This window comes from Gossypium hirsutum, chromosome A03, assembly GCF_007990345.1.
Source record: "Gossypium hirsutum isolate 1008001.06 chromosome A03, Gossypium_hirsutum_v2.1, whole genome shotgun sequence".
Lineage (NCBI taxonomy): Eukaryota > Viridiplantae > Streptophyta > Magnoliopsida > Malvales > Malvaceae > Gossypium > Gossypium hirsutum.
In genome coordinates, this window is record NC_053426.1 from 66,235,705 (window position 1) to 66,247,024 (window position 11,320).

General features: G+C 33.3%; 1 protein-coding gene across 1 annotated transcript; it reads right to left on the minus strand.

Moving 5' to 3' along the window:
- Positions 1 to 9,117: 9,117 nt before the first annotated feature.
- On the minus strand, positions 9,118 to 11,061 carry LOC107887266 ((R)-mandelonitrile lyase-like). Its single transcript, XM_016811455.2, has 3 exons — positions 10,945 to 11,061; positions 10,217 to 10,858; positions 9,118 to 10,137 (listed from the first exon to the last, which is right to left on the minus strand). The coding sequence occupies exons 1-3, from the start codon at positions 11,048 to 11,050 to the stop codon at positions 9,290 to 9,292; spliced, it is 1,596 nt and encodes a 531-aa protein (XP_016666944.1). The 5' UTR covers positions 11,051 to 11,061; the 3' UTR covers positions 9,118 to 9,289.
- Positions 11,062 to 11,320: the final 259 nt, after the last annotated feature.

The window sequence follows — 11,320 nt, forward strand, 5'->3', positions numbered from 1 at the left end:
ATCATCAAGAAAACTATCAAAATCACTTGTGAGGATTACAATTTGCTGAAATTTTCAAGCTTTCAAACCCCCTTCAATGGCTGATTTTTGGTGGAGAAAGAAGATGAAAATGGGATGATATCATCTTTCTTATATTTACTCCTATTTTAGTCAAAATAAGCCACCTAACTTACCAAACATTGAAAATTTGACCACCTTTGTCTCCTACGGCCGGTCATGCCTCCCTAAGGGGTCTAATTGCTCTTTAAAGACCCCCAATTTAGGTTCTCTATCTATTTGGCACTTTTAACTATCACAATAGGACTTTTACATTTTATGAGATTTAGTTCTTTTTACGTAATTAAGCTTACAAATGCTAAAATTACTTCACCAAATTTTTCATGCACTCTTAAAAACATGCTATAATATCTAAATAATAATAAAATAATTTCTATAACTTTAGATTTGTGGTCCCGAAACCATTACTCTAACTAGGCCCAAAATCGGGCTGTTACGGGTTACCCCTATCTCCAAAGAAGAAAGATGTCATCTGGGTAATTGTTGATCTGTTGACAAAGTCTGCAAACTTTATTTCAGTACATATGGATTTTTCCTTGGATAGATTGGCTGAATTATATGTTTCTGAAGATTGTCAGATTGCATGCAGTACCTGTCTCCATTATTTTAGATAGAGACCCTCAGTTTACATCTCGATTCTGGAGCAAATTGCAAGAAGCTCTGGGTACTTAGTTACACTTGAGTACTGCATTTCATCCCTAGAAAGATGGTCAATCTCAATAGGTAATATAGATTTTGGAAGATATGCTTCGGTGTTCTATACTTAAGTTTGAAGGTAACTGGGAAAAGAATTTGCCTTTAGTTGAATTTGCATATAATAACAGTTATTGGTCCAGTATCAAAATGGCACCGTATGAAGCTTTGTATGGTCGCAAATGTAGAACTCTATTGTATTGGATAGAACTCAGTGAGAAAAAGTTACACGGAGTTGATTTAGTCCGTGAAACCGAGGAAAAAGTGAAAGTAATTCGGGACAGTTTGAAAGTAGCCTTTGATCTTCAAAAGTCCTATGCTGATGTTAAACAAAAAGAAATAGAAATTCAAGTCAGTGACAAGGTATTCTTGAAAGTATTGCCTTGAAATAAAGTTCTTCAGTTTGGACGTAAAGGAAAATTGAGTCCACGGTTCATTGGACCATATGAGATTACAGAAAGAATCGGACTGGTTGTATATCGGTTAGCTTTACCACCAGAACTTGATCGAATTCATAATGTTTTTCATGTTTCAATGATACGATAGTACCAATCCAATCCTTCACATGTTATTTCTCCTAAAGAGGCAGAGATTCAACCTGATATGACATATAGTGAAAAACCAATTAAAATCTTAGCTCAGGAAACAAAAGAGTTAAGAAATAAAAAGGTAACATTAGTCAAAGTTTTTTTGGGAACGACACAGTATAGAAGAGGCTACTTGGGAACTAGAGGATTCGATGATGAAGCAATACCCGAATCTTTTTACTGGTAAGATTTTCGAGGACGAAATTCTTAAGAGGGGAGAGTTGTAACAACCCATTTTTAGTGAAGTCAGAACAGTAGTTTCGGGACCACAAATCTTATTCGAAAATAAATTTTATTTTTATTTTATTATATGGTCTGTATTATGATAGATATGTCGTGTGAAAATTTTGATACGAAAATTTTATCGATTAAGTGTTTAATTACGAGAAGGACTAAATCGCATACAATGCAAAAGTTAAATTCCAGTAGCTATAAGGATTAAATAGCTATGGAATTCAAAACTAGAGGTTCTTATATGGTAGTTAGACCATTAAAGAAAAGTATGTAAATTTTTGGGTTGACTCATCCATGGAAAAATCAGAAAAGAGTATGGACTAAATTAGAAATCACAAAAATTAAAAGATGATAATTAATTAAAAAGAAATTATCATCTTATTTTCATGTCTTTTTCCCCAAAATTTCTATGGAAACCCTAGGAGAGAGGAATAAAAATTTTCCAAGCTTAAAAAGGTATGAAATCAAGTCTCGTTTTTAGTAATTTTTATATTTTTGGAATCGGGATAGTCTAATCTATCTATTTGGGTGATTACTTTAAAAAGTTATCAAGGTATGAAATTTGGGTCATGGATGAATATACTATAAATTTAAAATTTATGGTAGAAAATGAAAGGTTGTTGAAACATAAACAACTTTTACAAAGTGATTTTTAATGAAAACATGATTTAGGGACTAAAATGTAAAGTTGTAAAATTTGATGAAAATTTTGCATTTTTATGAATACATGTGCTATAAATTTTGTAATGGAATTGTTGTTAGGCTTGGAATAGGGAGTAAATTGCACAAGTTTCATTTTTCGAACCTAGGGACGAAATTAGAATTTATGAAAAGTTAGGGGCAAAATGGTAATTTTGCCTATAACATAAATTGAGTCCAAATGAGTATGAAGTATGAGAAATTGGTGATTAAAGCTATTTATATAGATCTGGAAAACACAAATTTGAGGTTAGATCGAGGAAAAGAAAAGGATTCGGATTAGTAGATTACTTACGCGAACAAGTGTCGAGATAAGTTCGTGAAACTTAATCGAACATGTAAATATGATTAATTGAATGTTGTGTTTGTATGTAATTGACTTATATGGATGTGAATTATTTGATTACTATAATAAAAAATTGAATACGTGCTTGTAATGGTGGAAAAAGGGTTAAGTTCCAATTGAATATTGAATTCCAATGAATATATGTGCTTTCCCGAAACGGATGAGGTCCTGCATTTATTGCTAATGGATTTAGCTCATACGAGTAGTCCTATTGACCTTATTATAGAAAGCATTTAGCCCGGACGGGTAATCCTGATATAATACCTCTCGAGTATATGTTATGATTAAGGTTTAGCCTGGATTGGTAATCCTAATTGAGCTCTTCCGAGCATACATTATATAAAGGATTTAGCTTGGAGTGGTAATATTGTTATATGATATGTGGCTCGAGAGTGTGTTCCTTGGTTAAGTGCCCTAATGGGTACTCTTGAAAAAGAATTGAAGGGTTATTGAATCGTACACCTCGGGTGTACTACTTGAGCATCCATCGAAAATTTCAATAATTCAACGGACACAACTCTTGACATGGTATGAGAATTATGAGATGAAATGATAATAACTTGAAAAAATATTGCATGGTAAGCTCATCTATGTTTACTTGATTGATATGAAGATTTTGGTGACTAACATGTTTGATTGAATGCATGTGTTTAGGAAATTTTGCTAATGGATGGAAAACATGATATTGTATGCTTAGATTTAATAAATGGGATTGGTAAGTTTGGTTTTCATTATACAAACTTACTAAGCATGTAATGCTTACTCCATTTTATTTTCCCCTGTTTTATTATGCTCAGAAGCTTGCGAAGGTTGGAGATCATTGGAGCATCTCACACTATTAACTAGCTTATTTTGGGTATACATAGAAAAATCATTTTGGTATAATGGCATGTATAGGACAACTTGACCACTAGTGGCTTGATAATGATGCTTGTAATCTAGCTATTGGAATGGCTAGTAATGGTTGTTTCGATATACTTGTAATGTCATGCTATGGTAGCCAAATATATGTTAAGTAGTTGATCAAATTATGTCTAACATATGGAATATATCAAGGTAAGATTATAAACATGTATGCATGCAATGATATGCCTTGTTGAATGATGGAATTTGTTTAATTTGAATGCTTAAATTGGTTGGTATTTGGATGTGAGTTTAAGTGCAGGCCATTGGTGTGATTTTGGGTTAGAGATGAAACTAGAAATGACTTTATTTTGTCCACATGGGTAGACACACGGGCATGTGTCTAGACCGTGTGTGACACACGACCTGGTACATGGGCGTGTGGTTAGGCCATGTGTCCCCTGCACCTAAATTTTGAGAAACAAAATGCTCTGAATTGAGCACAGGGCAGAGACACGGGCGTATGTCTCAGTCGTGTGTGCTACACGGCCTAGAACACGGGCATGTGTCTTGGCCGTGTGAAACCTACACCTAATTTCGAAAGAATTTAATAACCACACGGCCTAGCACATTGGCATGCGGCATGGTCGTGTGCACAAGTAGAAAGTTACACGGGGTCAAACACGGCCTGCAGCATAGGCGTGTCCCAGGATCACACGGGCATGTCCCTTGGACTATACGGGCGTGTGAGCCCTGCACCTTGAAAATTTTTTAAAAATTTGCAAAAAATTCTTAGAGTTCCCGATTAAGTTCCGACTCGATTCTAATGCTCGTATTGGGCCTCGAGGGTCCAATTAAGGGATGTTTCGAATGATCTCGGTTAATTAATAATAATTTACATAAAATAATGAAAATTTTTCTGAATGTTCTGGTAATTCTCCAAAACCCTGTTCCGGTGACGGATACAGGTTAAGGGTGTTATACTACCTCTCCCTTTTCACCAAAATGGCAAGGCGCGGCTCCCTGGCACCGTTGACGTTTTCATGAATACCTACAAAGGATAAAGAAAAAGCAGAGGACAGAAAGAAAACAGCAGAAACAACACATGTATTTTTTTGGACGCAAGAAATCGAATATAAAAAAAATAAGCAACAAGTTTAAAAGAAAGGTAGTTCGTTTTATCTATTTTTATTTCACAAAAAATATAAATAAAAGAAAAAAATAGAAATGAATATCCTGTAATATATTCAGCTATAAAGGCCATAACAACACATGTATTTTTTTGGACACAAGAAATCGAATATAAAAAAAATAAGCAACAAGTTTAAAAGAAAGGTAATTCGTTTTATCTATTTTTATTTCACGAAAAATATAAATAAAAGAAAAGAAAAATTATTTCTTACCTGTGTTGCTTCATTCTTCGCCGTGGGAGGCTGTGACCACTGTCTCCGATGAAAGACAGCCTCGTTTGGGTTTCGTCAAATGAGGAAATAAATGCGACCCTTCAAAAGAAATGAAGAAATTGAAAGGTTTCTTAAAAATCTCTTTAGGGTTTTATTGTTTTACTTCAGATCTAGGTCCTAAGGGGTTAGAAAAGGGATAAAAAGTAATTTTTTAACTCCAGCCACTAGAGGTGACGGTTGCCATTGTCGATGACTGGTGGCCACGGTCGAGCGATGACAGCCCTATGGCCAGACTCAAAGACAGCTTCAAAGAAAAAAAGAAAGAAGAAAAGTTTTAAAAAATAGTTTGGAAATGATTTTTTTTAACATTTTTTACTTAAATAAGGTCACCTAAATGACGTAATTCATTGTGGCCCTAAACGCCCCAAAACGGTGTCGTTTTGGGGCCAACCCGCCGACCCGATCCAGATCCCTTGGGATCCGCATGTTTTCGTGAGAAGGGTCTATTTGTTGCCTTAGTCCTTCCACCTTTATTTGGTTCTAATTTCTTTTTTTCTCTTTTTAGAAATTATACCATTTGGTTTTGATTCGTTATCAGTTTGATCCTCAAACTGCTGACCCTTCAAGGAGTGACACATGTATAATGTTGGGTTAATTGTCCTCGGAGTCCCTAAACCTTTGTATTACATTTTAATTTAGTCCTTTATATCCTATTTTTTATAATTTAGGCATTATATTTTGTTAGACTTTCAATTTAGTCCTTCATTTCCCCTTTCTTTCTTTATTTTGAAATTCACGCTTTATGTTTCCCATAAATTTCAATTTAATCTCTTATTTAGTTAATTTTTCCTTTTTATGTACTATATCGTTTATTTTAGCACTTAAAATTTATGTTATTTATATTTCCTTTTATTTATGCATTTTTTATTTTTATTTTATCCTTGTTATTATTATTATTTTATTTATTCATATCAGTATTGTGATAGTAATCATGATATGATTATCGCTATTATTATTATAAAAAGATGTTCTTATTACTATTATAGTTGCATTATTATTTACTAGCATGGTATTTTTCTTTTTACTTATTATTCTAATATCATCATTTTGTTTTTTTACCCAATTGACTATTTTATTTTATTTTATTTTATTTTGCTATCACCATACCATGTATCAAATAAAAATATATTTATCCGTTTTTTTCACTTTGTCCAAATAAATTAAATGAATATCGTTTTTAAAGTTACATTCGTTTTGCATAATGTATAGGAAATTTTTAAAATCAAGGCAATATTCATTATTTTTGGGATTCGAGGAGTCTTGCTCCTAACTTACAGAGTATGGTCTCTTTCTAAAACTGAAGTAATCGAATATCCTATTTAAAAAAAACAGTAAAAACGAGATTTAAGTAAAGATCAAATGGTGATTATTCTTGTTTTCGAGGATTCAAAGCATCGTGTCCTAACTTACGGGGGATGACATTTTCTTCTCAACTAACTCGAAATAAGGCATTTTCGTAAAATTTAATTTAGTTAAGTGATTTTAATTAAAAAGAACATCACGCAAACATGTAAAGAGGGGTTGTATTTTAATTTCTCTTCGAATTTTTAACTTTTGACATCAAAACATCAAGTAAGCAACTAGGTACCAATTTTGAGCGTTATGAGGGTGCTAATCCTTCCTCATATGTAATCGACTCCCGAACTCATTTTCCGGATTTGTAAGACCGAATATTACCGTTTTAGTAAATCTAACGCTTTGTTAAAATGACAAAGTTTTGAGGTGATCCAATCACACTTAAATGAAAAAGGATTGGTGGCGACTCCGTTTTCATTTTTAAAATAAAAGTTGATCTCCTAAAAGGTTTCGACAGTTAATCATATATTCTTTAGTTAACTTTAAGAAATATATCAAACATGTTTTATAACTTAAATTTAGAACGTGTTTGATAAATCATTGAAAATTTTTATTTCGTCAAAAATGAAAAAAAAATTTTAATTGTATTTGATAACTATACTAACTTTTTGCTTAATATAAAATCATTTAAAGAAAACGATAAATAAGTAGGTAACTATTTATCATTTAATGTAAAAATTATTAAATTGATTTTATTTTTATTATTACTTAATATATTTAATTTATAAAATAACACCTGGTTTCTTCTTCCCATAAGACATCAATACTATTGACCTTATTCCATTTTTATTATCAGCTTCTTCTTTTTTTCTCTAAGAAGAACATTAATATATGTTGTTACCGAAAGAAAAGAACATCTATTTATGTTTATACATTTATAGTTGTAATAATATAATAATTAATATTAGTTTTGTTGGTTCATTATTAATATATTAGGGTTTGGTAATAATAGAAATTAGGGCAATGTGTATGGCCCACTTCAAACCTACTTCAAGCAATTAAGTTGGCATGTGAATTCTGAGAGACAAAGAGTTGATGTAGTTTTCATAATTATCAATGACCTTATTTAATTCTTATTGCTTAATTCAACAAACTGGATTTGATTGGATTTTTTTTTGTTCTTATTTAGGTTAAAATATTAAAACAACTCTTAAATTATATTTTTTTCTTAATCGAATCTTTATGCTTTTGTTGTACCTAAATAACTTTTTTATATGTACCAAAATTTTATTTCAATATAAATTGAATTTATTTAATATAAATTAAAATAAAAAATGTGTCAATACAAATTTATAAATTAAACGATTATTGAAGAAATTGCAGAGCAATGCTGTAGAAGGGCTCAATTAGGATAAATTCAAAATTATCATAGTTTAACAACAGAGATATAAAAGAAGCAATTTATGTTCCTGGTTTGGATAAATCCATCTTTTGCCTTTTTCCGTAGGCATGTATAAAAGCCATGCCTATGTGTGGAAATCGGTGAAAGGGAAAATGGAGAGGTCATGAATTGCTTGGAAGAGTGGCAGGCGGGTGAGCTGCAAAGGAGATACCTTTCAAGCCCAAGTTTCATGGTCAGGCTGCAGAAAAGTGGCTTCCATTTCATGCGCCATCACCACAGGAGGATGGGGTCGAGGTCGGCGCCCGGTTAAGAATTAGGTCCCACTTAAATATTAATAAATTTTATATTTGATTAATTTTGACTCGATTTAAAATATGAACTTAAAATTTTGTTCGAATCCATTTATATTTACTTGGTAGTAGGTGAAATGTCATTAAAATCAACTCTAAAGTCTTCATCGTCATTAGGCACGGGTTGGCCTAATTTCTCCCATTCTCTAGTAGGGATTTTGTTTGTACCCGACATGATGAAGTGCCCTAATACCGATAGGTTGATGTCTATGGATGAGAGTATCGACATTAGTATTGATATGCAAACGAGTAAATATAAAAGAAAGGTTGGTCCCAAATAGTAAGGTTACAGAACTACCTAGGTCCCTTCCAATTCATTTGGTAATGTCATTGTAAATGATAAGGGCAACATCTAGAAGCCTATTAGACTTAGAAGCAATCAATCCATCAATAGTTGATGTTTCGAATGATGATATGTTTAGATATGGGTTTAAAGATCCAATAAATAATGAGATTTAAGAATCGATCAAGCATATCTAAGTTAACAATAACGTTGGATTGAGCATAGATGGCGGATTAATTGGACCCTTTTCATTTGACACACCATCGAGAAGTAATAACAAAAAATTTCTAAAATATTGTGAATATGTGTCATAAGATAGGAATTAATGGCAATAACATATTCACCGGACTTATCATGTTTGAGCTTGGCAATAATCTAAAAGGCTCGTACTAGGTTTTCCTAAGTGAGAGAACGTATTCTAAAGAAGTCAAGTAATTTCTACTCACGAAAACGGGAAGATAACAAAAATTAAATGATTCTAAGCAATCAACGTCTAAAGTTCAAAATATTATTATTAAATATTCAATTCAAAGATTTATTACTAATAAATTTTATTGTAAAATTTTAAATATAAAAATATTATTTTTATTTGATACAAAAATTTGTAAATTATCATTACATTCTGATGAAAATATTTAATAAATTAAATCTGATAAGGCAATTTTTAGAAATTTTAATCAATATTTTTGAGTATATAACAAACATTGCAAAGTTGAGTTACTGATCACATTCCAATAAACTACATTCCATTAATATTATATGGAAAACACCAAACCTTACCTAAAGTCTTCAATTTTAATCAAATAGGATCAAACAAAATAATATAGCATTCCAACTACGGCACTGACCTTAATAAGGGTAATGTTACCTGATTCAAACGCTGAAATATTCCATTCTTTCTAGCTTTTAAGAATATTCCAGGAAAAAAAGAAAGAAAAAAAAAACAAAAGCAGCATGATATTTAATCTTATGTAGATATATGAATTTGCTATCAGAGTTATGAAGGGTTTTGTTGAGTACTGAAAGAAGAAAAACATCAAACATGTTCCCTTTCTCTCAAGATTTTGACCCCCTGATATCTCCCTAACATTAGGAGGGTGGCCATTGGATTTGTTCCTGGTGATTCCAGGAAAGTTGACCCATCCACAACTCTCAACCCTTTAACTCCATAAACCTTATAATCATTGTCCACTACCGATCCAACCGTGCAACCTCCATGGTAATGGTAGTAGGTCCTCACATTCGCTTTGCAGAATTTCCTTTGCCCATCAGTGCTAGTCATCAAGTTATTTTGAGGTTTAACACCAAGGTAAAATGCAATTGATTCAGACTTGGCTACTCGTTCAAGCAAATGTACCATATTTGCACAGTCGTCCAAGTCGTTTTCGTCTGCTAGATAGTTGAATTTCACTGAAGGGTTTTGCCTTGGGTCAGTACTGCTTAATTTAAGTTCACCTTCCGATACAGGGAATGCAATCTTGGCAGCTATTGGCATTCTCGTTGCATTGAAGCCTGTAGGTATAATACCTCCTTCAATTATGAACTTGAGGTCTTTTGCAATCCCTGAAACCTGAGGGGGGTCTGGTAGTCGATTTTGTGGATTTGTGTCCACAAAAACAGCAATACTAGGATTATCTTTCATTTTTTTCCCTACTCCTTTCAAGTTTAGCACATGTGGGATGTTGAACTTCTTGAAGTGTTCACGGTGTCCAATGCCACTTGACAATAGAATTTGAGGGCTACCTAATGCCCCGGCTGACAATATCACATCGCCATTTGAAGTACAATTCTTGGGTTGATTCAGATAGGCTTCATATGTTTGATCCGTGGTGCCATCACTCTTTATGAACCTTATGCCCTTCACTGTCGTCTCAGTTGCATTGCCTGCAGATATTTACAACTATGAAATAATAATATTCAATACCTTTGTTTAGCGCTATTACTTTCATTTAATTTTGCTTACCGTTGCCCTCGAAGATGATGTTTTTCACTGTTGCATTGAGAACAACTACAATATTTTTGGGATTTGCAGCCTTCAGAAGATCGGCTGAGGTATGTCTTATGCCCCATACATCAAATATACTTCCACCAATCTTTGTTCCTTCAATATGTTCTAAACTATAGCCATTATAAGGTAAAATCCCAGCTTCAAGAAGGCCAAATTCCACAACAGTCTGCCATGGTGTTAATTCAGGTATAGAGACTATTTTAGATTCCACCCAGGTATAAGCATCCTTAACCAATTCCTTATCCCAGCCAACCTGGTCGATAAAATCCTCACTAGCTCGACTATAGAACCCTCCATTTATAGCTGAAGATCCACCCAGTACTCGTCCTCTACAGTTCCTAACACCATCACCTGACTTGAAGTCTTGTGCTACTGATGAAAATTCATCTGTTTGAATCAATGAGAAACCATAATATCTTTTCTCCATCACCCAGGGATTGCCATAAGGTGATCCACCTCGTTCTATCAATAGTACCGAGAATTTCTCGGACAGGGTTGCTGCCAGAGGGCACCCAGCAGTGCCTCCTCCTACAACAATGTAATCAAAGGAGTTACCTGCCACCTCTTTCACATCAGAGGTCATGTAAGGAAGTTCTCCTACAACGGACAAGGTTAATAAGTTATTATAATGGATGCTGAAGACTTGAAAATGGAAATTCAGCTAATAAAAGAAACACCCTTACCTTGAGTCTGAGAGGGAGAACATAAAGACAGGTCAACAAACAAGAAGATAAATACTATGAGAATCCTGTCATGGTGAACAGTGTTTTGAAACTTAATTGCTTCCATTGATTAGCATTGGGTTAAGGAGGACAGGTAGACAATTTATGTTAATTCTGTGTGGGGGCTCCTCAATGATTTGAGTCTCTCAGGACATAGCCACTAATGGTGTAGCTAATCTAATGATTTGCTGGTTTTGTTTGGAGACCTACAAAATGATTTTGCTGCTATGATGACTACTTCTCCTTCAAGTTAGGAGCATTAAATGGTAAAGAGGCAGGCTTAATCATACCCCTGGCTCAACATCTTTTGCAAAATATACAATAAATACTTTTAAAT